The sequence below is a fragment of the Chanodichthys erythropterus genome, chromosome 1, assembly GCF_024489055.1.
Source record: "Chanodichthys erythropterus isolate Z2021 chromosome 1, ASM2448905v1, whole genome shotgun sequence".
Taxonomy (NCBI): domain Eukaryota; kingdom Metazoa; phylum Chordata; class Actinopteri; order Cypriniformes; family Xenocyprididae; genus Chanodichthys; species Chanodichthys erythropterus.
The window spans coordinates 18,533,416-18,560,544 of record NC_090221.1 but is presented as its reverse complement, the minus strand read 5'-3'; the positions used below and the strand labels follow the sequence as shown (position 1 = coordinate 18,560,544).

Here is a 27,129-nt window from a genome sequence, read left to right as displayed (position 1 = left end):
GATGGTCTGTCGAGGCATTTACAATCCTTGGATTTGAGGGTGATCATTTGCTCTGTTTAACTGCGATAAAGACTTTTATCTTGTGGCTTATTTCTGTCTGGCAGACTTTATTGAACTATCCAACTGCTGACACCATCAGATTACACGTTTGTTTTCAGTCTTCACGTACAATAGACTTTATGTCTAACTTTAACAACTACAGTGGGGAAAACAAATTATTTGATCCCCTTCTGGAAAATCCAGAAAAAAAAAAAAACATTATATAAGGGTTATAAATTGATTTGCATTTCAGTGAGTGAAATAAGTATTTGATCCCCAGGCAAAACATGACTTAGTACTTGGTGGATCAACCCTTGTTGGAAAGCCCAGAGTTAAGACGTTTCTTGTTGTTGGTCACCAGGTTTGCACACATCTCAGGAGGGATTTTGGTCCACTCCTCTTTACAGATCCTCTCTAAATCCTTAAGGTTTCTTGGCTGTCGCTTGGCAACTCGAAGTTTCAGCTCCCTCCACGGATTTTCTATAGGATTAAGGTCTGGAGGCTGGCTAGGTCACTCCATGACCTTAATGTGCTTCTTCTTGAGCCAGTCCTTTGTTGCCTTGGCAGAATGTTTTGGGCCATTGTCATGCTGAAAGAGACCCATCCAAGACCCATCTTCAGTGTTCTGGCTGAAAGAAGAAGGTTCTCATCCTAGATTTTACGGTATATGGCCCCGTTCATCTGCCCCTTAATGCTTTGAAGTTGTCCTGTAACCTTAGCAGAGAAACAGCCCCAAAGCATAATGTTTCCACCTCCATGCTTGACTGTAGGGATGGTGTTCTTTGGGTCATAGTCAGCATTTCTCTCCCTCCAAACACGGCGAGTTGAGTTCAATGAGCTCAATTTTGGTCTCATCTGACCACAGCACTTTCTCCCAAGCCTTCTCTGAATCATTTAGATGTTCATTGGCAAACTTCAGACGCGCCTGTACTTAGGCCTTTTTGAGCAGGGGGACCTTGCGGGTTGCCTGGAAAAACCAGCCTCACCACTGTACCAGCGGATGAGTCTGGTCGGCCATTGAATCAATTCGATTTCTAGGGCGGAGCAAATCCGAGCAAACAGGAAGCGGAGTAAACCAATCAGAGAAGGGCGGATATGATGTTAGCAAAGCGACAAGAGAGTCAACAGCGAAAAGTAAATAATTAATGTGTTTTTGGTCATTTAAAACTGAATTCACGGCTGAATAGAACAAACTCTCAGGTCTCCTGTGTGCAATCTTCGCCACACTAGAGTGACGCTGTTTGCGTCACTGAAATAAACGAATCTGATTGCACGGTACGGTTTGGAGTTGACTCGAATCGCGATAGAGGGTAGACTGACCAGACTGATATATCTTGTAGAAGATGTATCAGTCTGGCCTTGCCAGGCAACCTTGCGGGCACTGCAGGATTTCAATCCATTGCGGCGTAGGCACTTTTGGTTGATATTCTGTCTCTATCCATTAAAATGAACCTACCATAAAAATGATAGACTCCTTGTTTCTTTGTAAGTGGGCAAACTTACAAAATCTGCAGGGGATCAAATAATTATTTTCCCCTGTGTTTGCTGTTTCTTGCTCCCCCTATTGTACAAAAGTTTGTTATATTTTGGTGGTTCACAAGTATTTGTAACATGTCACTTGCTTGTTTATTAATTAAAATAAATATGTAAAAATGACTGTTTTTGCCATTGGTAGAACAAACAGATAGCCTTGCCTCAAATTCACACTATTGCTTTGACATTTTGGTGCCATTGTACAAATGGGTGTACAACACTTGGATGTACAATAGAACATAGTAAAGCACTATATAAATCCCTTATTCATTCATTCATTCATTTATTCATTCATTATGAGGTATCAAGCATACTAATGGCTTACTTAAGCTGCGATTTTAACATTGAATAATAGACTTGACCTTTAAAGGTTCAGTTTCTCTTGAGAGCTGAAATTAATCTAATTGGGAATTCTTAGTGGATCTTATCCTTAATACTACCTGACATAAACCCATAATTTAGTGCTTATTAGTTCAGCATGACTGTTTGCATATTAAGTATTACTATGGCAGATCAAGCTGTAATGCAGAAGTACTTTTTGAATGCTAAGTGGTGTATCTAAAATGTTGTCTGCTCTTTCTCTCTTTTTATCTCTCCGTTTCTGTCACGCAGTGCTTGGGACCGTCCCAGCTGAGTGCCAGTGCAGGGACCTGGAGCTGGACTGTGACGGTGCACACTTTAAAGATGTCCCCACTGTATCCATTAATGTCACCATGATGTGAGTTTCATGCCCTGTGTTTGGAGCATGGCTGCAGTTTGTTGAGTTTATGTGACTTTTTGGATTTGCATGACATACCAAAGACCTGTGCACTGTAAAAAAAAATATTTTTATGATCTGTTATCACAACATTTTTTTCTTTTGTCAAATCAACTTAGATGATTAATGTGATTCAGACAACAATATTTTGAGTTTCTGTTGATTAAACCAATTGCCTTTATTGTATTAACTCATTTTTAATTTCAATGAACTCAAAATTTTGTCAACCAGGTAACTTACATTTTTAAGTTAAATCTTTTTTACAGTGTGGCTGCACAGAAGCTGACACGTTTGCTTTACTCTAAATAGTGAATGTGTAGGGGATTCAATAAAGATTTGTTAAATAGTTTATGTACTTTATAAAACAAGAGATGATTGCATCAGAAGCCTAGTCTGATGTATTTGATTTTGAGTCTTAATTAACTCTGAGTGCCTTCAATTTGTGATTTTGGAGCACTGAAAACTGAGATAATTGCATTAACCCATTTAATCCCACAGGTCACTATTGTGACCACAATTTTTTCTCACATATTTTGGTGTGGTATTAAAAAGCAACTCTTATTATGAAGCATATGTTCATTTATAATGCAAATGTAAGATGTCTGCATAAGTTCTGGGCAGGTATAACATTATTGTGTAGTTTGGTCATGTGACCACACACATTTATTTCCTGGTACTGCCATCTTAACACAAAGATGATGTTAAAGCTCAGAAATGACAGTTAAGTTTTCTAAGAAAATTTTTGAATAGCTCATACATTTTTGCACACATCATCATGAAAGGGTTATCTATACATACATATTGAAATTATATTAATACATGGTTTATTCTGTTGTCGGACTGCAGATAAATGACCGGTGGTATAACACATGGAGTCTATGTCCCCTATATGTTACTCTCATAAACTCTATTTCATACTGACCTTGGTGACATCTGTCTGCCTGTCTGTCTGACTATCTGTCTGTCTATCTGCCTGTCTGTCTGTCTGTCTGTCTGACTATCTGTCTATCTGTCAGTCTATCTGTCTGTCTGACTATCTGACTATCTGTCTGTCTATCTGTCTGTCTGTCTGTCTGTCTGTCGGACTATCTGTCTGTCTGACTATCTGTCTGTCTATCTGTCTGTCTGTCTGTCTGTCTATCTGTCTATCTGCCTGTCTGTCTGACTATCTGCCTGTCTGTCTGACTATCTGCCTGTCTGTCTGACTATCTGTCTGTCGGACCATCTGTCTGTCTATCTGTCTGTCTATCTGTCTGTCTGTCTGTCTGTCTGACTATCTGTCTGTCTGTCTGACTGTCTGTCTGTCTGACTATCTGTCTGTCTGTCTGTCTGTCTGACTGACTGACTATCTGTCTGTCTGTCTGTCTGTCTGTCTGTCTGTCTGACTGTCTGTCTGTCTGTCTGTCTGTCTGACTATCTGTCTGTCTGTCTGTCTGTCTGACTATCTGTCTGTCCGTCTGTCTGTCTGTCTGTCTGTCTGTCTGTCTGTCTGTCTGACTATCTGTCTGTCTGTCTGTCCGTATGTCTGTCTGTCTGTCTGTCTGTCTGTCTGACTATCTGTCTGTCTATCTGTCTGTCTGTCTGTCTGACTATCTGCCTGTCTGTCTGACCATCTGCCTGTCTGTCTGACTATCTGCCTGTCTGACTATCTAACTATCTATCTGCCTGTCTGACTATCTATCTATCTATCTATCTATCTATCTATCTATCTATCTATCTATCTATCTATCTATCTATCTATCTATCTATCTATCTATCTATCTATCTATCTATCTATCTATCTGTCTGTCTGTGTCTGTCTGTCTGTCTGTCTGTCTATCTATCTGACTATCTATCAGTTTATAAATAAGTTTTTAATAATTATATTCCAATTTCCTACAATTTATGTAATTTTGTCATAATTTTATTGATTATTTGTGCCGTACTGCTGCATAGAAATGCTATTTTGTCCTTTTTGAAACTGAGCCAGACAATGTTTACTTCTTTGTTAATGGAATAAAACACTAATTTCATCTATTTAACCCAATCTTTAAACTAATTGCTGGAGGTTTGTCATTTTGTAAATGCATTGACACCATAGACCTAGACTCCGGACATAAAACGCAATTTTTCATGGACTTTTCAATTTTTTTTTTACATAATTGACATTGATTGTTTAATATCCTTACAAATACCATACAAATTCATATATGTCATCTCTGGGAAAAAATTGGGATTAAATGGGTTAAAGGTAATTGTGCCAATAATATTCTCTACACACCATAACTGTGAACCTTCATTCTCATTTTCGCTCAGTGCCTCATGAAAGTCTCTATTGTTCACATAATAACTGGCTGATATAAAGCTTTCTAGCAGTTTAATATGTCGGTTTGAAATTCATATTTATGTATCAGTTGAAGCTGCTTCTTAATTAAGGCCCAATTTCCTGTATTGCGGCTCTGTTTGACTTTCCGCTGTTCATTAGTATGCCACTGCCAAACATCTAAGTAATGCAGAGAGTGTGGAAAGGTGTATTAAATGCAATGTCACTCTCTGATTTCAAGTAGACACACTGTGAGCCTTCTCTCTAAGGTCTCATGAAAATCATTTCTTTAAAACAGCTTGTTTTTATAAGGTGAAACATATCCTTAGGTTTTTCATGAAGTCAAACATTGCCATTCAATCCTGTTTTTCTTACACAAAAGTGTGTGTGTGTTCTGGCATATGTGGTTTATGAGGACTCAAATGTGTATAATGACATGGGTATTACAATGTAAACATGGTGTCCTCGTAAACCAAATGGCTTAAAAAAAACATACTAAACAGTGTTTTTTTATACCAGCGTGTGTGTGTGTGTGTGTTACGTTAAAGCTTTGGTAAATATGTTTACATGTTATTTCGAGGTTTATGTATGCATGTAACTGGATTAAACCGATGGCAGATGGCCATATCAGTCTAAAGTAATCTGATCTGTTTTAAGTAATCTGATCTAAATTTTGATATCAGTGTCTCTATGTTCATGTTATATTTATGTCACTTTACTGAAGTGCTGTTGGGTAATTCATAGCAGTGCTTTGACAACATGTATTTGCTTAGTAGATTGGTGCCTCACTGTGTCTACATGTCTACGCCCGGTGCAACCATTGTCGCGTCACTTTACGCCGCAACAATTTGAGGCCATCTACACTAGATACTGTTGCGAATCAGTTTGTCCTTTGTGTCAGAAGTGCTTCGAGCACATCAGAAAAAGAACAGGGCATCAGTTTACTCTCAGGGATTTATCATGTCACGTCGTGTCACTAAACGCCAAATCAAGTGCAGACAGTATCACTGATTATAATGGGTTCTAGTGTCTTTTGTCTGACCACTCGCGTCCGGTTTAGACATATTGCATAATCAAGCAAGAGATCGATCAATCAAGTGTCCGTCCGTCTGTCTGTCTGTCTGTCTGTCTGTCTGTCTGTCTGTCTGTCTGTCTGTCTGTCTGTCTGTCTGTCTATCTATCTATCTATCTATCTATCTATCTATCAAAAAATGCTGGGTTAAAAATGGACAAACCCAACTCAGTTTTATTTAACCCAACTATTGTTTAAAAATTACTATATGTGTCAGGCTGTGTTCTCGAAGGAAGACAAAGAAGAACAGTTCAAATACAAAGTAATCCAAGTTTAATTCGAACAGGCAGGCAGGCAGGACTAGCACAACATAAAATTACGGTGAACGGTCAAAGAACACAAACAGGAATAATGTTTAATGTAAGGAAACATTATTAATTGTTTATTGTTTAATTATTCATTAAACTTATTAATAAATGTTAAATTATTAAACATATTAATACATGTTAATTTCCAACATAGTTTGGGATTTTAGAGTATAGATAACTTTAAAAATGTGTGATCACTGTTGCTGTGTCACTATTATGACATGTACTTTCAACAAACCATTCCGTGATGCCTTTTGTTAAAATTGCAGGTCCCTGCAGAGGAACCGGCTGAGGAAGCTAAATGCGGACATGTTCTTAATGTACCAGAGCCTTCAAAAGCTGTAAGAGCCTATCTGCATGCTTTACTAAGTATATCTCCTCCTTTATCATTGGACTGTGTGGATGCTGTAATGCTATGAATGCTGTCTTGGCAATATCGCAGGTGTTTATCAAAATGTTTCTTGCTGGTCTTCACTGTGCTATTGAAGTTATAAGTGTGTGAAATAGAGAAGATGTTGAGTGAGATTAAACAATCCCTCTAGAATAAAACATTCAGTGCTCTCCACAGGAGCGAGCTGAGAACTGAAGTACTTGAGAGAGTTGTCTTTTTTTAACCTGACAAAAATGGCTCAGTGTTTTTCTTTCACCAGCTGTTAAATTTTTCAAGTGTGTTTGCATGTCTTAATCTGACATGATCTCTTGTTGTGAATATCTTCTAGTTGTGTGTCGTTCAGATGTACCAGATGAGTCAAACAGAATCAGCCCCATATTTTTGTCCTCGCCCAAACACCATATTTGATCTAGTGACAGATGCTTCAATGTGCAAAAAAACGTCAATGTCAATTTCAGCAGTGGCAAAAATGTGGGAATAGAAGCCACAATGCATCATTTGTGGAGCACAGTAGAGCTCAAGTTGTGTAAGCTTTGGATTTCTTAGTTTAATGACAGAGCCGTTGGGTATGAGTATGAATACAGAAACGTTTGATGTTAGCAGTGCAATGAGGTTTAGATGAGGTGAGAATGACTACTCAATAGAGGAGTAAATTTAACCTGATTTTAGTGGTGCTCGGTTGTGCAGATTTCAGTACTTCAGTGCTATGTGATTGCTAAGGTGTTCTGAGTAGTTTTTAGTGCTTTGTTATATGGTTTCTAAGGTGGTTGCTTACTGGCTGAAGTCAAAAACTTGAGGCCAATAAGTTTCTATGACAGTCTGGTCCTAATATACTTCTCTGGCCTCTTTTTCAATGGGATTATATACTTTCATTCAAAAGTAAAAAAAAATTAAATAGTTTTATTCACAAGGACATGATAAATTGACCAGAAGTGACAGTAAAAACATTTATAATGTTACAAAACCTTTTTTTTTTTTTTTTTCAAAATAAATGTTTTTTTTTATTTTGAACATTTTATTCATCAGTAACTTACTATGTAAAAAGTACCATGGTTTCAACATTGATAATAATAATAATAAATGTTTCTTGAGCAGCATATCAGAATAATTTCTGAAGGATCATGTGATACTGAAGACTGGAGTAATGATGCTGAAAATTCAGCTTTAGAGTATATTCAAATAGTAAACAGTAGTTTTAAATTATAATAATATTTTACTGTATTATTGTTTTTCCTTAGTGAGCATAAGATTCTTCTTTCAAAAACATTATAAAAACCCTACAAACTCCAAACTTTATTTATTATTATATAATTTTAATAATTTTTTATTATATACGGTAATATCTTGTGTTACTTCTCTGTCTTCTACCTCTTTTTAATGCTTCCTGTAAACTGTTTCAGGTATCTCCAACACAACCGAATTAAAGCGGTGCACCCGCATGCTTTCAGAGGCCTTTACAATCTGACGAGACTGTGAGTTTTTAAAGTCAGCAGACATTTCTGACATTGTCCCTTCAAATACTGTAAAACTTTCTAATGAGAGTCACTTTAGTTTGCTATTTTTCTATGTGCACATGCTTTTAAAAATGTTTTTGGCTACTCTCAGACAAGTGTTATCTCTTATTTTTTTCAGGTATCTCAGTTATAATCGAATTACCACGCTACTTCCTTATGTGTTCCAGGATTTGCACAAACTAGAATGGCTGTAAGTGTTTCTTGTCATTCTCTGATCTGCTTTCTAAACTTCAGCTAAATCAAGGTGGATTTCATCAGTGCTTTTATGCATCAAATCAAATTACTGCAACAGCAGTTGTCAATCAATACACATTCTGCAATGATGAATACTGTCCATAGAGACAACACAAAGCTGATGTTAATTTCTATGTGATATCAGCCAAGGAGTGATTTCTATAGCACTCATTTGTAGTCGTCAAGGATCGGCTCTAAAGAAAAAGGAGTGATTTGAACCTTCACCACACATCTACTTGAATGCCATGAATTATGGTTATAACACGTCCCTATGCATAAATCAGTGTCCCCAGAACAAATATTAAACAAAGTACTTCATTTTGTAAGGCTGCAGTGTTTTGTAGTGAGTTTCTTCTATTTTTTAAGGATTCTGGAGAACAACAATATTCATCATATCTCCTCTTTGACCTTCTCTGGTTTGCGCTCCCTTGTGCTTCTGTGAGTTTCAGCCTGTTGCTATTTTGGTGACTCATCTTCTGTCTTTCAAATGTAAATCTTATATTTTAACAAATGTATAGAAGCCATTCTCTGAGACTTTTTGTGTATGTATTTTTGTATTTATTTGTATGTGCTGCACTATACTACTTTGTATTCTAAAGCTTTTGCTTTATGTGTGTGTGTTTCAGAGTATTGTTGAACAATGCTCTCACAAAGCTTGACGATATTTGCCTGGAGATGCCACGATTAAATTGGCTGTAGGTTTGAATACAACATTGTCATGATGAAATCACTTGTGTTGTTATTTTATAGCCTGAAGAACTTGTAGAGAGCACTTTAACTTTTGCTCCCAATAAATCAATGAATCCGTATTGCTTTAATGTAAATGATTTGGTCCTCTAAGCTGATGACTTTTTGTATCTTTTTCTTTACCTATACTTTCCACATTGTCCATATACCCTCTTATTTCTATTTGTGTTTGCAGAGACGTTGAGGGAAATAAGATTGAGATTGTGGGAAATGTGACCTTCAGGTCATGTAACATGCTAACAGTGCTGTGAGTATTCCCACTTTCCCATAACATCTGCTCTCTTCCTCTCCACTGTGTATTAAACAATCAGATGACCCCAGTAGACATTAGGGGCTTTCGCACCGAATAGTTCTAGGAACTTAGTTCTAGGATAGTTAGTTCTAGCCACTAGGATAGTTCCCCGAGAACTAATTTCTTCCCCAGGCCATGTCCCTGGTTGCATTCGCACTAGGAATAGGAACTGTGAAGCGTCCGACAGCGGCATCTTTAAGTGCGGCATTTACAAATACTAAAAACTGGTGAATTGAGGATGCCGTGATCGGAGCTGTTTGTTGTGTGTTGTGGGTTTCGTGATAATGGAGATGGAATGGAAGCACATAATCTACATGACTGAAAGAGCAAAAAGTGGGGATAAAAGATGGAATCTCCTATGAAAACTTTCAGTATCGAGGCAGAGAAAAGAACACAACCCTGCAGACAACAGGTAAATGCCGTTATCGCTGTTTTCCATGTTTGTGAAGTAAATATGTTTACACAGCTTTTTAAAAATGCCGGGTGCCGGTGTATGACATGCGTTTGGCCAATTAGAGTACACTTACGTCATTGATAGTTCCTATAGAGCTGGTTTAGACCCTACTCTGAAGTAGAAGATAATTTAGTTCCCCCAAAAGGAGTTCCTAGTACTAAAATCGTTCCTAGTTCCTACAGTGCAAACACGGCAAAATCTGGGTACTATCAGCCAATAGTTCTAGGAACTATGGAAATGTTCCTCTGGTGTGAAAGCCCCTATTACAAATGTATTCCAGTATTTAAAGGGATAGTTCACCCAAAAATGAAAATTCTGTCATTAATTACTTGCCCTCATGTCGTTCCAAACCTGTAAGACATTCATTCATCTTCAGAAAGCAAATGAAAATCTTTTTGATGAAATCTGAAAGTTTTCTGTCCTTCTATAGACAGCTACAGTATGCAACTGACAGTTTGACGCTTCAAAAAGTTCATCCAGAGATAGTGTTGTCAAAAATATCGATATATTTCGATATGTATCAATACTGGAATGTCTGAAACGATTCCAATACTCCTTTCTGCAGTATAGCTATACCGATACCAGCTGTGTGCTCTTGATCTCCTCTCTGACAGCGAGCTGACACACACCTGTCATTCATCTCATTCACTCCAGTTAAATAGTGTTGGTTAAACAAGGTCTGAATTTCGGCACTGGATTGTTAATAATTCTACTCATTTCCTCAGATTTCCCACTCACATCCGGAGTGCACACACATAATAAAGCCACCTCTGACATAAAGTGCCAAAAATAGCTCTTTTTCGCAGCTTGTTAAATGTCAAATACACTACAAAGAAATAATGTCACAATGCCAGTCTTGGTGAGTATTAACGTAAACACAGTCATAAACAGTTCAGGAAGAATGTGTAACAGTAACAGTATTTTGGATCCGTGCGTCAGCTCTTAAAGTGACAGCAGCCTAATAAACTTGCTGCTCTCAGTGTTTTGTTAATGTTAATCAAACAACAAAAGACAATAAGAAAATCAATTACTGCTCAATTAACTTGTGTAACTTTAATTGACTAATCTGAATTTAATTTTTACAATGAACATTATTCAGTGTTATTTTAAATTTGATTACTTTGTTTCTTTATTCAGTTTCTTACCTGAATACTAGTGTTAGACCTACCTGAAAAAAAAAATAAAGCAGTCTATTTAATTTGTATCTTTATTCTATTGTCCTGGACATCTTGTTCAGATACATGGTATCATGGATTCTATCAAATACCAACAGATAAAAAAATCAAAACCTGACCACTTCTGCTAGAAATCCAATAATGGGCTGTGGTTGGATCTTCCATCAGGACAATAATCCAAAACAAACATCAAAACCAACACAAAAATGTGTCATTGAGCAGAAATTGAAGCTTCTGCCATGACCATCCCAGTCCCCTGACCTGAACCCTAAAGAAAATGAGTGGAGTGAACTGAAGAGAAGAAGCACCAGCATGGAGCTGGAATCTGAAGGATCTGGAGAGATTCTGAATGGTCTCTGATCTCTTGTCTCTGATCCCCCGTGAGTGGTTTAGTCCAAATTTTCTGAAGAGACACGATCACTTTATATGATGAACAAAATTTTGGCTTTTATTCACACATAAACATAAAAAAAGCTCAGCCAAACCTGCTTGAGCATGAGAACAAACCTCTTGTGGAAGCTCAAACATGCTGCGTACCACACGGGAATGAACCTCATTGGTTCTTGCACACGTCAAGCAAACATGCTTGAGCATCCGTTTACCACAACTGTTGTGTGAGCTGATGAATGTTTATTTGTGTATAAAATGTATTCATAAAGCGATCGAGTCTCTTCAGAAAATTTTGACTAAACCACTCAATTCATTATATTAAAGACAGAGGGACAGAAAGCTCTCAGATTTCATCAAAAAGATCTCCATCTGTGTTCCAAAGATGAATGAAAGTCTTATGAGTTTGGAATGACATGAGAGTGAGTAAATAATGACAGAATTTTCATTTTTGGGTGAACTAATACTATACAGTATGCATGACGAACATTTTGTAAAGATCCATTTGAGGGTTATATTAGCTGTGTGAACTTTGTTTATGCACTGTATTACAGTCGAGAGCTCGGGGGGGCAGGGAGCGCGAGATTTAAAGGGTCCACAGCCTGAATCGGTGCATGGTTAATGATGCCCCAAAATAGGCAGTTAAAAAAATTAATTAAAAAAAAACTATGGGGTATTTTGAGCTGAAACTTTACAGACACATTCAGGGGACACCTTAGATTTATATTACATCTTGTGAAAGAACGTTCTAGGGCACCTTTAATTAGTCATTTCATTCACCTGTGTCCAGTTAATTATCTTGTTATTAAGTTCCCTTTGTTTGTCACATGTATTTATACCCTGTTATTTCCCTCATTCCTCGTCCGTTCTCATTTATGTGTTGATGTGTATATTGAGTTCCTGTCTGTTCCTGTGATTAAATTCTACTCCACTTATTCTCCTTCGTCCTTGTGCCTTCATATACCACCATCACATAACAACATTTACATATACTTAATCCACAATTCATTTTCATATTATAATGCTATACAGTATATGGAAATGGATTGTGGATTAAATATACGTAAATGTACATGAATGTTAGATTTGGTTGGCTCTGCGCTCAAATCCAATGTTCAACATTATTTATTTCTTATAACTTTATAACTCTATAACTTTCCGCTGATGGTTATTGGTAAGAAGGACCTCAGATGAGTGGAAAAGTTTTTTTTATTTTTTTTTTATTTTTATAGCATACACATTCACATAATCATATTTATAGGGGGGATTTTAGTCCAGTTGTTCCCCACTTTTAATATGCATAGTTTGAGGTCCTTCTTGCCAAAAACACCAAAAAATTAGGTCAAAATATATTTTTAGGCAAAACATTTTCATCTCCTTGCTTCTTGCTTTTCAATTTTTAATCACTGTTTTTCAGAAATCAGTGCAATAGACTTATCTGCCTTTGTTCACTTTGAAACTTAGTTTAAGTAACGTGGAAACATTTACGTCTACGTGTGTAGACTTCAGTAATGAATATTATGCAATATTACATTATTATCATTTCACTAATTATATGCAAGAGTGATTCTGTTGATTAAAGGTCAGATCCCATTTACCTTCTAAATCGATTTTTGTTTTTGCACTCATCACCATTGACATTGTTGTGTACTCCTACGTATTTCTTGCACATTCCATTATTCCGAAATGGTCGATGTGTTTCTGGTCACCACGAAAAATGAGAAAGATTTTTTTTTTTTTGCAGGGTCCTCCAGCGGAACTGCATTAGTTACATCCACGTGCAGGCTTTCTCTCTGCTTCGTAAATTGGGCGAGCTGTAAGTTCTCAGGCATTCCATTATAAATATTTGCCAAAATAATCACCACAAAGTGTTCTCTGGAGTTTAGTCATGACCCATTTCTGTGCTATTTTTGAGAAGCTAAGCAAAAAATAAAAAAAATCCTCCTTGCATGGATTTCCTTATCATTTTCAAAGTCCTGGTTGGTCTTACTCCCATCCAGCTCGACTAGTTATGGGACATCAGTTCTCAAATAGTTTGGCATCAGACTGGCTTATTCATCAATTCTGTCAAGAGATGCCTATTTGAATGCAAAAGGCATTAATATTTTCTCTCTCCACAGGGATTTGTCCAATAACAGAATCAAAGCAATCCCTCCTGATCTTTTCGTCAATCTTGGAGACCTGCTTCAGCTGTGAGTCTTCCATTTAGATGCACATTACAAACCTCAAACTGGTTCTAATGGTTCTGTACACCAGGGGCATGTGGTGAGCTTCTGCAAAGAGGAGGCAAAGCTGTTATTTTTTTTTATTCCTATATAAATTGTTCCAGTTCCATTTGATGTTCATACAGTTTCCCAGTTAAAGACTTATGGATTAGCATATATCTTACACGATTAACAACCAACCTGTAGGTTTGTTGTTGTTTTTGTTTTTGTTTTTTGGCTCATTAACATCATCAAAATCTTGTCTAGTTTACACTACTGTTCAGATGATTTTAGCATTGATAAAAATATGAAATCTTTCTTGAGCACTAATTCAGCATATTAGATTTCTGAAGGATCATGTGACGCTGAAATAATGATGCTGAAAATTCACCTTTGATCACAGGAATAAATTACATTTTAAAATATATTACTTTCAAAATACTTTTTTACTGTATTTTTGATCAAATAAATGCAGCCTTGGTGAGCTGAGCATAAGAGACTAAAGAGGTGCTTTTAAAAATCTGACACCAAACTTTTGCATGGTGGTGTATGCTTTTTTTATTATTTATTTTTTTTTTTTTTTTACATAAATACAATAATACAGTAAAGAAGCATATTTTGTGTAGTTTTCTGTTGTTTGGCTACTACTAACAGTCAACCAATTGGACAACATCTTATCAGCGTATCATCATGTATCGGCGAAAACGAAACCGACCAACACTGACGGGGTAACGTCAAAACCTGACGAAGTGTCTGTTGCCATCTGATCATGCAGTATGAATTGGCCTTGCACAATATTTCATATTTTATTTCGTGATTTTTCAGTTCGCTCTTGCCTTCTATTTGTCAGGAATATTTCATATAACCCCATCATGGACCTGCAGGTGGACCACTTTGACAAGCTGCATAAGTTAAAGTCACTGTAAGTCTTTTTATAATTTTCTGTAATGATGTACTGTAAAAGATTTTGAAGCTGAAATAGAGGAAGTGTGAAGTAGCCCTCTCCCCTTTTATACCTCTCTGTTTAAAAAAAAAAAAAAAAAAAAATCCACATTCCCATGAGACACAACAGGAATACCTTGCAATTACAGTAATGTGCTGTTTGAGGGCCCCTTTCAGTGCAGAACAACAGTCCTACCCAAACTTCACGCAGTGAACATTGCCTTCGCCTCTACTCAACAGAACAAAAACAATCTTTTAGGTCATACTTCAAAGACTTCCAGATAGCATCTTGGGCACAAAACTGCATAGTTTTAAGAGAAGAAAAAAGGAAAAGAGGGCTAAAACATTGTAAAGTGAATACTGAAATGCGAATGATGGTTTTCTAAAGAGCAACCCCTGAGAAAAAGCTTTTTGTGTCACAGGAGCATTGAGGGAATCGAAATTGGGAACATCCACAGAAGGATGTTTGAACCTCTCAAGAATCTGACTCACATGTGAGTGCTGTTTTTTGAAAGTTTTAATCTCAAAAATGCTTTCAATTCTGCTTACTCAGTTTCTGAAACTTGTCACCACTGAGAATGATTCGGTTTTTAATGCTTAAATAATAAAGTGTTGAGACTGATGTTCAAGATATTCTGATTGAAATGCCTGACAACTGATCTCTAATTATTTGTACTTTAAAACATCAAACAAACAATGGCAGATTGTAAAGACCGACTGCAGATGTTTTGTAATGTTTTCTCTCTGGAATTTCCTCATTAAAAAAAGATAAAGACAAACCCTTTAGTTCTCATCCCAGAAATTGACTCTAATATTTTGTACAGTATTCTATGAATTATTCATGGTAATCATTTTTTTTCCCCATGACCTGGTGTAGTAATTGGGAGAGATTATGATGTATTGCCTGAAAGCATGAAAAAAAAAAATATATATGCAAGGGTGTTTGGAATATATTGGAGTGTTTGCAATTCCTTTGTCAATCATTTCAGCTACTTGAAGACCCGGTGTAGTGTCTTTCTGCTCTGCACAACTTGCAGTATATAATTTACACTGTGAAAAATGAGAACAATGAATCTTGCAAGTAATTTATGATGTTTCCTATTGGATTGAGAATTTTTTTTTTTTTGCCTGTGAAATTCATCTCAAGACTTCCCTGCCATTTCTGGAACTATATTAAGCTCTGTTCACCTCTATTCTTTTGTCCTCCCCTTTATAAACACCTTTCTCAGCAAGGAAAGGTTGACTGACAGCAAAACGCTCTCATATGTTCGATTGACAGGGAGTTGAAGCAGTGAGAGTTTCAATATTTTTACAATTTCATTATTTTAGTAAAGATTTGGAGATAGTAATTTATTAGATAGATAGATAGATAGATAGATAGATAGATAGATAGATAGATAGATAGATAGATAGATAGATAGATAGATAGATAGATAGATAGATAGATAGATAGATAGATAGATAGATAGATAGATAGATAGATAGATAGATAGATAGATAGATAGATAGATAGATAGATAGATAGAAATTTTAAATATTTCAGCATAAACGAATCAATATTCGTGAGCTTAACCATGTCATGACAGGACCAAAATGATGATCTGATTATGTTTTTCCATTTGTGCTTCTTTCTCCCTTCTTTTCAGCTACTTTAAAAAGTTTCAGTACTGTGGCTATGCGCCTCACGTCCGCAGCTGCAAGCCCAACACTGATGGCATCTCATCTTTCGAGGACCTTTTGGCAAACATTGTGCTGCGCGTCTTCGTCTGGGTTGTCTCGGCAACAACATGCTTCGGCAACATCTTTGTGATCTGCATGCGATCCTACATTCGCTCTGAGAACAAGCTCCATGCCATGTGCATCATCTCTTTATGCTGTAAGATTAGATACAAAATATCATGTAATGTCATTTTAAAGTGTGACTTAAGTGTCCAAGTGTTTAAATAGATTTGACACTTTACACTGACTTTAAGATGGAAGTACACTGCTCATCAGCTCCTAGCAAAAGAAATTTCACACATAATTATTCTCTTTTTAGGTGTTTTTTTTTTTTTTCTTTACCTCTAGCATTCAAAATACTATGGAAGCTTGTTTCCACCATGAAAAATAGGTAATTAGAACGTTTTATCTCACAATTCGTACTTTTTTCTTGCAATTTTGAGTTTAAACACAATAAGTCTTTTTATTCTGAATTGTGAGAAATAAACTTGGAATTGTGTGTTCTAAAATCTGAATTGCAAAATAAAAACTCAAGAACAAATTCATAATTGTGAGATGAAAAAGTTCCAATTAACTTTTTTTTTATTATTTTTTTTATTCTGTGGAAGAAACAAGCTTCCATAAAATAAACCTGACATGGATTAATGTAAAAGTACTTGGTGTGATTTTCATTAAGATGAGAAAAAAAATTAAGGTCTGTTCTGGTACACCAAGGGCCAAATATACTAAACAGGGCAAATTAGCATGAGAGCGCAATTCCAAAACAGCGCAAGATGGGAGTGGAAAGTTCTGCGCATGATCTACTGACAATGCGCAAATTAAAGAACAAAGACACAGCCGGATCATTTCCATAATGACCAATGCAATTCTAGTTTATTCTACATGCTTTTTTGGGGCGGTAAATAATGGTGCAAATACCAATAAATTGACTAGTGCAAACATTAGTAAATTACCTTGCATGATTCAGTTAAACACTGCCCTCCCATAAATGTTGCGTCTGAAAGGGAATCTCCTACAAATGCATATGCAATAATGTCAGCCACAAAAACAACTGTCCACGCCTTTTCAGCGCAATTTTTTCACTGCGTGTCTGTAGTAAATCCTGACAGTAGTTTTTTAACTCCAAAAGAGGGTTTGCGCTGGCAGTAGTTGTTAGTAAAGCTGGCCCAAAAGTCAACGGAGCTCTCTAGAGAAACAGGCTGATAGCCTGAGGGCAGCTCAAAGCCATCCAGCAGCATTCAAAGTCTGCGTTTACCCGACACTGTTCATTCTTGATTGAAGTACTCATGTCTCACTTTTTATCGCACATATTAATTCACCCATGCAAACTGACCACTGATGGACGAAGCAAATGCTATGTTTGATTAACAATTTCCTAATTCATATTGCACACAATATAGCCTTCTCCCAAAGGAAATAGCAAGCCATGAAATGAAAGTAGTTCTTTGATTTCTGCTCTTTGATGGGCTAAATAAGAGGATATCAAAGTTGTGCACTGGGCATATGTATGCTCCAGAGAGCACTGCCATTGGCATTTCAGATGAATGTAGCCTAATTCAGACTACATGGAAATCAATTGTTCAGAGTGTTTACTTTGAAGTGTAGATGACAACACTTAGATGTAGCAACATTTACAATTCTTTTTTACATTTATATTTAATTTCTGTTTTACATTCACCTACTAACATACTCTGAACGTGTCCTGTGGGATACTATCACCAAGATGAAATCCTTTAAGTCCTACAAGTTGCGAGGTGGGGCCTCCATGGATTGCATTTGTTGGTCCAGCACATCCCAAATGCTCAGTCAGCTTGAGATCTGGGGAATTTGGAGGCCAAGGCATCACCATTCCTGCACATTGCAGATGTTTTCGGCAGTGGACAAGTCATCATGGGCACTATGACCAGTCTGCAGCTATGCAGCCCCATACGTGGAAAACACAAGTGATGCACTGTGTGTTCTGACACCATTTTATCGTGGGCAGCACTACGTTTTTCAGCAATTTGAGCTACAGTAGCTCTTCTGTGTGGTCGGACCAAATAGGTTAGCCTGGGCTCCCCACATGCATCAGTGAGCCTTGGGTGCCCCTGATCCTGGTTCACAGGTTGTTTTGGTTGGTACTAACCACTGCATACCTGGAACATCTCACAATACTTGTTTTTTTTTTTTTTAAATGCTATGACCCAGTTAACTAGCAATTACCATTAAGCCCTTGTTAAAGTTAATCAGATCTTTTCACTTTTTTTGTCAGTGGTGTTAATGTTGTGTCCGATCAGTATAGGGAAACTGAGGTGTGCGTAAAAGTGGGTTAAATTATTTAAATATTATATTTTATGATATAAAAGGTGGGGCCTTGATGGATCGGACTTGTTTGTTCAGCACACAGATGCTCGTTTTGATTGAAATCTGGGGAATTTGGAGGCCAAGTCAAACTTCTTGTGCTCTTCAAACCTTTCCTAAACCATTTTTGCTGTGTGGCAGGGCGCATTATCCTGCTGAAAGAGGACACAGCAACCAGGGAATACTGTTTCCATAAAAGGGTGTACATGGTCTGCAACAATTCTTAGGTAGGTGGTACACATCAAAGTAACATCCACATGGATGGCAGGGTCCAATGTTTCCCAGCAGAACATTGCCCAAAGCATCACACCGTCTCCGCTGGGTTGTCTTCGCTTCTTCCCATAGTGCATTCTGGTCTCATGTGTTTCCCAGGTAAGTGACGCACACACACCCAGCCATCCACGTGATGTAAAAGAAAATGTGATTCATCAGACCAGGCCACCTTCTTCCATTGCTCTGTGGTCTAGTTCTGATGTTCATGTGCCCACTGTTGGTGCTTTCGGTGGTGGACAGGGGTCAGTATGGGCACCCTGACTGGTCTTTGGCCATGCAGCCCCATATGCAACAAACTGGAATGCTCTGTGTATTCTGACATCTTTCTATCAGAACCAGCATTAACTTCTTGAGCAATTTGAGCTACAGAAGCTCGTCTGATGGATCGGACCACGCGGGCCAGCCTTCGCTCCTCACGTGCATCAATGAGCCTTGGCCGCCCATGACCCTGTCACTGGTTCACCACTGTTCCTTCCTTGGACCACTTTTGATAGATACTGACCACTGCAGACCAGGAACAGCCCACAAGAGCTGCAGTTTTAGAGATGCTCTGACCCAGTCATCTAGCCATCACAATTTGGCCCTTGTCAAACTTGCTCAAATCCTTACGCTTGCCCATTTTTTTTCCTGCTTCTAACACATCAACTTTGAGGACAAAATGTTCACTTGCTGCCTAATATATCCCACCCACTAACAGGTGCCGTGATGAAGAGATAATCAGTGTTATTCACTTCACCTTTCAGTGGTCATAATGTTATGCCTGATCTGTGTATACACTACTGTTCAAAATTTTGGGTTCAGTAGGATTTTTTTTAATGTTCAAAAATGTCTCTTATGCTCACCAAGGCTGCATTTACTTGATCAAAAACACAGTAAAACAGTAATCATGAAATATTATTACAATTTTCTATTTTAATTGTTAAAATGTAATTTATTCCTGTAATGGCAAAGATGAATTTTCAGAGACTACACCATTTGCTAAATGCTATACCGTCCATCACCCAATATCATGCTGATCGTGCCTGAATTGCACAATATTGTTTCCTGTGACAGTGTAATCGTCATAGGTAAAGTTTCTCTGTTAAAGTCTATGGGTGAGAAATGCTATCAATTTTTGGGACCCTGGAGGGGGGAGATGAGTTAGACTTGGAAAGTGGCAGACTGGTAATAAAGGCTTCTGTATTAAAATCATTTTAATACATTTAACCCTGGTTTCACAGACAAGGCTTAAGCTCGTCCTAGACTAAAAATACATGTTTTGTCTCAAGATGCACACCAGTAATTTTTATTTATTTATTTATTTATTTTTCTAGGGTACGTTTATAAAAGCTACTTAAATATCCTATTGAACAAAGGCTTAATCCTGGCTTAGTCTAAGTTTGATTTATTTCAAAATATTCATATGTAAATCAATCAATATTTTAAAATTAATAGTTTTGTATTTATGTATTTGAATAAATCATTTGCAGTGCTGGTAATATATTTGTTTAAGTAGTTTAATTCAACTCAAAAACTGAAACTCAAACAGTTTTTTAGTTACAGTATAAACTGTATTTCCTGAAATGTAAAATACATGAGTAACACATAAAAATGATGTTAACCTCATCTGTATTCCTCTAGCTTACAAGCTTCCTCTCTTTTCTCTACTACACAGGTGCAGATGGTCTGATGGGTGTCTACCTCTTCATGATTGGCGCCTATGACCTGAAGTTCAGAGGCGAGTATAACCGTCACGCTCAAGCCTGGATGGATAGTGTACCCTGTCAGGTGATTGGATCTCTAGCCATGCTGTCAACAGAGGTGTCAGTGCTGCTCCTCACATACCTCACCCTGGAGAAATACATCTGCATCGTTTACCCGTTCCGGTACCTGACCCCAGGCCGCAGACGCACTGTTACCATTTTGGTGGCTATCTGGATCTTGGGCTTTGTTATTGCTTTCCTGCCACTGGTCTTTAAAGGGGTTTTCAAAAACTTCTATGGAACCAATGGCGTTTGTTTCCCTTTGCACTCTGAGCAGCCAGAGACTCTTGGAGCCCAAGTCTACTCCATTGTGATCTTTCTGGGTACGTGAAAATCCCTTAATTTTGTTAAAAATATGTTCTTTTGGACAAAACAGCACAACAGTCATGTTCTGGCAGTAAAAATCTCAGTCATTTTCTCCACAGAGTAATAGATTTTTAATGATTCTGTATAAATCTTTAAGACAGAACTGCCATGAGCTCTGAGGTTATCAAAGGAGTGTGTGTGTGTTTGATCAAAAATACAGTATAATACACTTATAAATTTAAAAACACTAATATTGTGAAATATTAAATTTAAAATAACTGTTTTCTATTTTAAAGGTAGGGTAGACAATTTCGGAGAGACTAACAATAGCAATCTAGCTTTGAAGGCATAATATCCCACCCTCCCTTCAGAGCATCTCCAAAGTCACGTCTCCTCCAAAACACATGAACGCGTCACGAGAGGCGGAGTTAAATTACCTGATGTCTTAACATTACAACATTACAATAATAACGAATGTAAACATCTTACAGAGCTCTTACTTGTACCACCTGACTGCTGCAGATTCGTTTCTGCGTTGATTGTGTTGCCATAGAAACGCATAAATCCGAGTCTGAGGACGTGAACAGAGTAGAATGTCACAGGTTGCGATCTCATAATTACGGTTATGACATGGAGTGAACCAGTGGCGAGGCCAGAAATCTTAAAGTGGGTGGACCTTGATGAAATAGGGTGGACCTCTATTTTTTGTCTAATGTGTATATATATATATATATATATATATATATATATATATATATATATATATATATATATATATATATATATAAAATTCACTTAATTTTATTATCACGGGAAATGACGTGGACAATATGCATCTGCCGCTGCAATAACGCCGCAAATCTCTTAGAGACAATGACAGATTAATCTAGTTTATTTTCTTATTATTTCTCTTGTAGCCCATAGTGAGAAAAAATAGTATTTTTCGTGAACTGATTAGTATTTCGTGTTAAACAAGTTGTTGAGTAGTAAGCTATCTTACTAATATTTTATTGTCCTCGAAGCGCGTCGGTTATGCGGTGATGTGCTATGATATACCTGGCCAAAAGAATTGCAATATTAATTTAATAATAAAAGTAGCATGATAATAAGAAAAAATAATAAGGAAAGGATTAACGCGAGGTTCGGGCACGGCATCAAATCGATTAGCCTAACATTTTTACCCAAATCCACATGCCGAGTCTCTCCTGTCCCATGATGTTTCTCATTATGTTTCTCATGTGTTTTCAGTCGGCGCAAACAAGAAATATTTACTAGAGTGTGGACTAGCTTTGACTCTCTGCGCAGACTAATTTTTATGACCATGGACGGTTCATGCGCCGAACGCGTCTTTCCGCGCTTATGGGCAAGAATTGCACTCTTAACTGTGCGCGAGACGGAGGGGAACGTGGGAAATGAAGCATACCCGGGCCTTAACCGCTCCAAATTAGTGGACTGGAGCTGACGGATCACGTCAGGAAAAATATGGGGGGCATTTGCTTGTTTGGAGAGTTACCGTCTTAATGGTGTGGGGGAAGCTAGGAAACAATACTGAACCAAAGCTCGATTTAATTTCATTGTCATCACTTCAATTTTTAATTTTTTTTACACATAGGTGACTATGTTACCATAGAATAAATTGTTACTGTAGAATAAATAGGCTAATCACAGTAGAAATGAAACAAACCGGCACACATAGTCTATTATAAGCGCAAGTCATGGACGGTGACGCACGCCGCATAGAAACAGCTGCTGTCGCGACTCTGGAAAGCTGAGTTTACCGGCGCAAAATAAAAACACATTATGTATTTTTAATAATACATTTTTCAAATTATATATAGGCTTCCACAACAGATATGACTATTTCCAGGCCAAAGTAGTGTCTGGAAATAAAATGAAATATTCTGGCACCTTTGATTGGGTGGGCCAGCCATCAATCTGGGTGGGCCAGTGCCGCCCTGGCCCTTCTGTAGCCTCGCCACTGGCGTGAACGCAGCATGAGCTTGTTGTTTTTGGTTTAGGAAGAACTGTAAAAGGCAGCTGCTGTTTGTTTAGGCCACTCAGTGACTGTCTACAACTCTGCATAGCCTTATGGAGACGTGTGATGGAAATACATATGTTGACAGGCATGTAGGACATTGGACCGAATGCAATGATTGGCTGAATATTTTTGGTCCTGAGACTTCCACAGAAGATATATGTACATGTTGTAAAATTTAGACTGCTTCTATTACTATTGGATGTGAAGAGAGTTTCAACCAGTATAACAAAAATTGTTTATAAAGAACATTGCCTACCCTACCTTTAATATATTTTAAAATGCAATTTATTCAGAAGCCATTACTCTAGTCTTCAGTGTCACATGATCCTTCAGGAATCCTTCTATGTTGCTTTGTTTTATTTATTTATTTCAAAAATACTTATATATAAATAAATCAAAACTTTAAATCAACAGTTTTATATTTATTAGTATATAATTTACATTTGGAGAAAGAGTGCTGGCAGTTGCAGAAAATAACAAAAAAAAAAAAAACTGATACAACCTTGTGCCTTTTTCCATATAGACTATTTTTTGGCGTTGGTTTATAATGTTGTTTTTCTTCTCAGAATTGGTTGGTTTGGTTTATATATGTTTTGGTTTGTAGCTTAAAATCAATCAATGGGAAAACATATCTGGAACCAAGACTTATAAAAAGTGGTTGGTCATTGTTGCTCTCCGTTAAAGTTTTTTAAGATTAAAAAAGACATTCAGGCACTATGATTCCTCTTCCAAATGTTTACTTTTTTTTTTAACTAGCTTTCCTGTTTTAACAGTAGTCAGAGTTGATGGACTCTTTTGTTCCTGGAAAATGTTCTCTCTGTGAGGGCTCAATTTGTTTGTGTGATAGAGGTCATATGGAGAGGTCTAAGTTTAGATTGGAGGAAAAGACAAGGGTGAAGAAATATTATTGAGAAAGCTTTGAGGAAATGTGGTGGAGTCCAGCAAGTCCAATCATCTCAACAATAACTTAATCTTCATTGACCTGAAAGGTTTAAAGTGTATTGTTGTGGCATTTATGTTTTGTATTGAGGTCACCCTTCACATTGATGAACACTTTTCACTGTTATATATCATGTTAAAAACATATCCTTTTTCCAAATAGGTCTCAATCTGGTGGCTTTTCTCATCATCGTACTGTCTTATGGAAGCATGTTTTACAATATCCAGAGAACAGGAACACAGACGACCAAATACAGCAACCACATTAAGAAAGAGCTGACTATTGCCAAACGCTTCTTCTCCATTGTCATCACCGATTCTCTGTGCTGGATTCCCATTTTCATCCTCAAGATTCTTTCACTAATGGAGGTCGAAATCCCCGGTAAGTGCCTCACCAGGCCCATTTAAAGTATTCAGGGTCATCGATTTTTTCTTTTTTTTCTTTTTTTTTTCTCAAGGATAAGTTTGAAATTGAGCTGATGCTGAACTTTTTTCATCTTTTTTTATTCATCATTCTCTTTCATTTCACATCGATGTCTGTAAGTATTGAAAAGGATAAAGAAGGTCCAAACATGTACAAGTAACACAAAGAGCATGCAAAAAGAAAAATTCTCTTATAATCTATTGTACAGTACTCTCTCCCTCATGTTGTTACAGACCTGTATGCATTTCCTTCCTCTGTGCACTCAAAAAGAGACATTTCAATAGTTCTTTTGCATATAATTATACAATGAATTAGGGCCGGAGCTTTTAAGCTTCAAAAATAATGCAAAAGCACCATAAAACTGCAATAAACATAGTCCAATTTGAAGTGATATTATAGATGTGCATGAGAAAAACTCCAAAAAAGTTGTCCATTCCATTGATGATCTTCCACTCTTTCAAGTCACTGAGTTTTGTGAATAAAACATTTGCACAGAATCTGTGAACTGATTTGTTCACAGATTGGAAATCATATCAGTTCCTCGTACAAAGCCATCATATGTCTTTAGAAGACTTTATAGTGCACAGGTCATGTCGACTACTTTTATGAAGATCTTCATCTTTTGTATGCCGCTGAAGAAAGAAAGTCTTACAGATTTTGTACAGCATGAGGGTATATAACGACAGAATATATACCTATGCCTTCAAAGTATGTTCGATGTGCAAAAACATTAACTGCTCTTTTCATCCACATAATATTCAACAATGGCTGGGCAAATGACACTGTATTTCACTACGATTACTTCTGAGACATTTCACTGTAATGTTATAGTTTTTGTTCCCATCCTCTCTTTGAATAATGATATTTCCAGAGATAATTAATGGGCAGTTGTGAAGTGGACTGCCTTGTCGAGAATGATTTTGCAAAGAAAAGCAATCAGTAAAAAATGACATGAGATATCAACCCTCAATGCATAATTTTCCTCCCCATTACTCTTCTGGAATGAACCCTCTGCAGGAACCATCAGCTCGTGGGTTGTCATCTTCATTCTGCCGATCAACAGCGCTCTGAACCCCATCTTGTACACGCTGACCACGCGGCCCTTTAAAGAGACACTGCTCCAGGTGTGGTCCAACTACAGGCAGCGGAGACCCCTACTCAGCAGCCATCCGCCTCATCTGCCTTCCTTTACATGGCAGGAAATGTGGCCTCTGCAAGAAAACAGCCAAACCCTTTGCTCCCCGGACTACCTAGCGCATCCGTCTGAAATGTCCAACAACTCTGGGACCACCCAGTTACTGCCCGTGGAGGGGTCGAAAGGGACATGAAGTGGTCTGATGGGGTCCTGCTATCCGCATCACCTCATGTTTCACACTCATTCCGACAGAGCATACATTTTTTTGTATGTTTGTGGATGTCTCCATACATGTCCTCACTCAGAGCAGGGATAATAATGATGCAGTGCATTTAAGGAGTGTTTGCCGTTGTGCTTGTGTGTTTGTGTGTGCGTGTGTTATTAATGACAAAAAGAGACAAAGACGGAGAGCACTATGTTTGCAACCCCTGCTGAAAAGACCTGCTGGTTTGTGCTGGTCTAGCTGGTTTATCAATGGAGAATTGCTGGTCAAAGGGACTGTTCAGTCAAAAATTATAATTCTGTCATCCTTCACTCTCCCTCATGTCATTCCAGCTCATTTGATTTTCTTTCTTCTGCAGAACACAAAAAGAATTTTGTGTGTGTTTTTGTCTAGAAAATGAATGTCAGTGGGGTCTAAAACAAGGTATTTATAATTAATTGAACTAAAAATAAGCCTATAAAATATTGTTACTTGAAATAAGAACAAGAATACGGAAGAGGATTAGGGCCAAGCAATAATAAAAAATTAAAACCATCTCGAGATTAAAGTTGTTAAATTTTGAAAAAAAACGAAATAAAATGTTGAGAATAAACTCATTAAATTACGAGAAAAATGTCGTTAAATTATGAGAAAAAAACTTGTTCAATTTTGAGAAAAAAGTCGAGATAAAATGTTGAGAATAAAGTCATTAAATTACAAGAAAAAAGTTGTTAAATTACGAGAACAAATTCGTTAAATTATGAAAAAAACTCGTTAAATTTCGAGAAAAAAGTCAAGATAAAATGTTGAGAATAAAGTCATAATTTAATGAGTTTATTCTCAACATTTTATCTCGACTTTTTTCGTGAAATTTAACATTTTTCTCATAATTTAACGAATTTGCTCTCGTAATTTAACGACTTTTTTCTTGTAATTTAATGACTTTTCTCAACATTTTATCTCAACTTTTTCCTCGAAATTTAACGAGTTTTTCTTGTAATTTAATGAGTTTATTTTCAACATTTTATTTAGACTTTTTTCTCGAAATTTAACAACTTTAATCTCGAGATGGTTTTATTTTTTTATTATTGCTAATAAAAATTGCTAATCCTCTTCCATACAAGAACATAATATGTGACCCTGGACCACAAAACCAGTCATAAGTCGCACAGGTATATTTGTAGCAATAGCCAACAATTGTATTGGTCAAAATTATTGATTTTTCTTTTATGCCAAAAATGCATAGGGTATTAAGTAAAGATCATGTTCCATGAAGATTTATTGTAAATTTTCTAACTTAAGTATATAAAAAATTATTTTTGTGAGTAGATATGCATTGCTAAGGACTTCATTTGGACAACTTTAAAGGCAATTTTCTCAGTATTTGGATTTTTTTGCACCCTGAGATTCCAGATTTTCAAATAGTTGTATCTTGGACAAATATTGTCCTATCCTAACAAACCATACATCAATGGAAAGCTTATTTATTATACAGTGCTGCTTGAAAGTTTATGAACCCCTTGCAGAATCTGTTAAAATGTGAATAATTTTAACAAAATAAGAGGGATCATACAATATGTATGTTAATTTTTATTTAGTAAGATATTTTACCTAAAAAAAAAAAAGTTTACTTATGGTCCACAAGACAAAAAAAAAAAAA

The 27,129-nt window shown here is 36.9% G+C and overlaps 1 protein-coding gene across 2 annotated transcripts in view; it reads left to right on the top strand.

Annotated features, from left to right (window-relative positions):
• rxfp1 (relaxin family peptide receptor 1) overlaps positions 1-26,046 on the top strand; it is an 81,718-nt gene extending 55,672 nt beyond the window's left edge. For both annotated transcript variants that reach the window (XM_067388888.1, XM_067388889.1), the window contains 15 exons: positions 2,185-2,290; positions 6,281-6,352; positions 7,803-7,874; positions 8,035-8,106; positions 8,517-8,588; positions 8,777-8,845; positions 9,073-9,144; positions 12,950-13,021; positions 13,326-13,397; positions 14,260-14,331; positions 14,774-14,845; positions 15,998-16,227; positions 20,338-20,748; positions 23,872-24,090; positions 25,150-26,046. In XM_067388888.1, coding sequence (XP_067244989.1) covers positions 2,185-2,290; positions 6,281-6,352; positions 7,803-7,874; positions 8,035-8,106; positions 8,517-8,588; positions 8,777-8,845; positions 9,073-9,144; positions 12,950-13,021; positions 13,326-13,397; positions 14,260-14,331; positions 14,774-14,845; positions 15,998-16,227; positions 20,338-20,748; positions 23,872-24,090; positions 25,150-25,460 — 1,994 coding nt within the window. In that variant the 3' untranslated portion in view covers positions 25,461-26,046. The remainder of the gene's footprint in view (positions 1-2,184; positions 2,291-6,280; positions 6,353-7,802; positions 7,875-8,034; positions 8,107-8,516; positions 8,589-8,776; positions 8,846-9,072; positions 9,145-12,949; positions 13,022-13,325; positions 13,398-14,259; positions 14,332-14,773; positions 14,846-15,997; positions 16,228-20,337; positions 20,749-23,871; positions 24,091-25,149) is intronic.
• Positions 26,047-27,129: the final 1,083 nt, after the last annotated feature.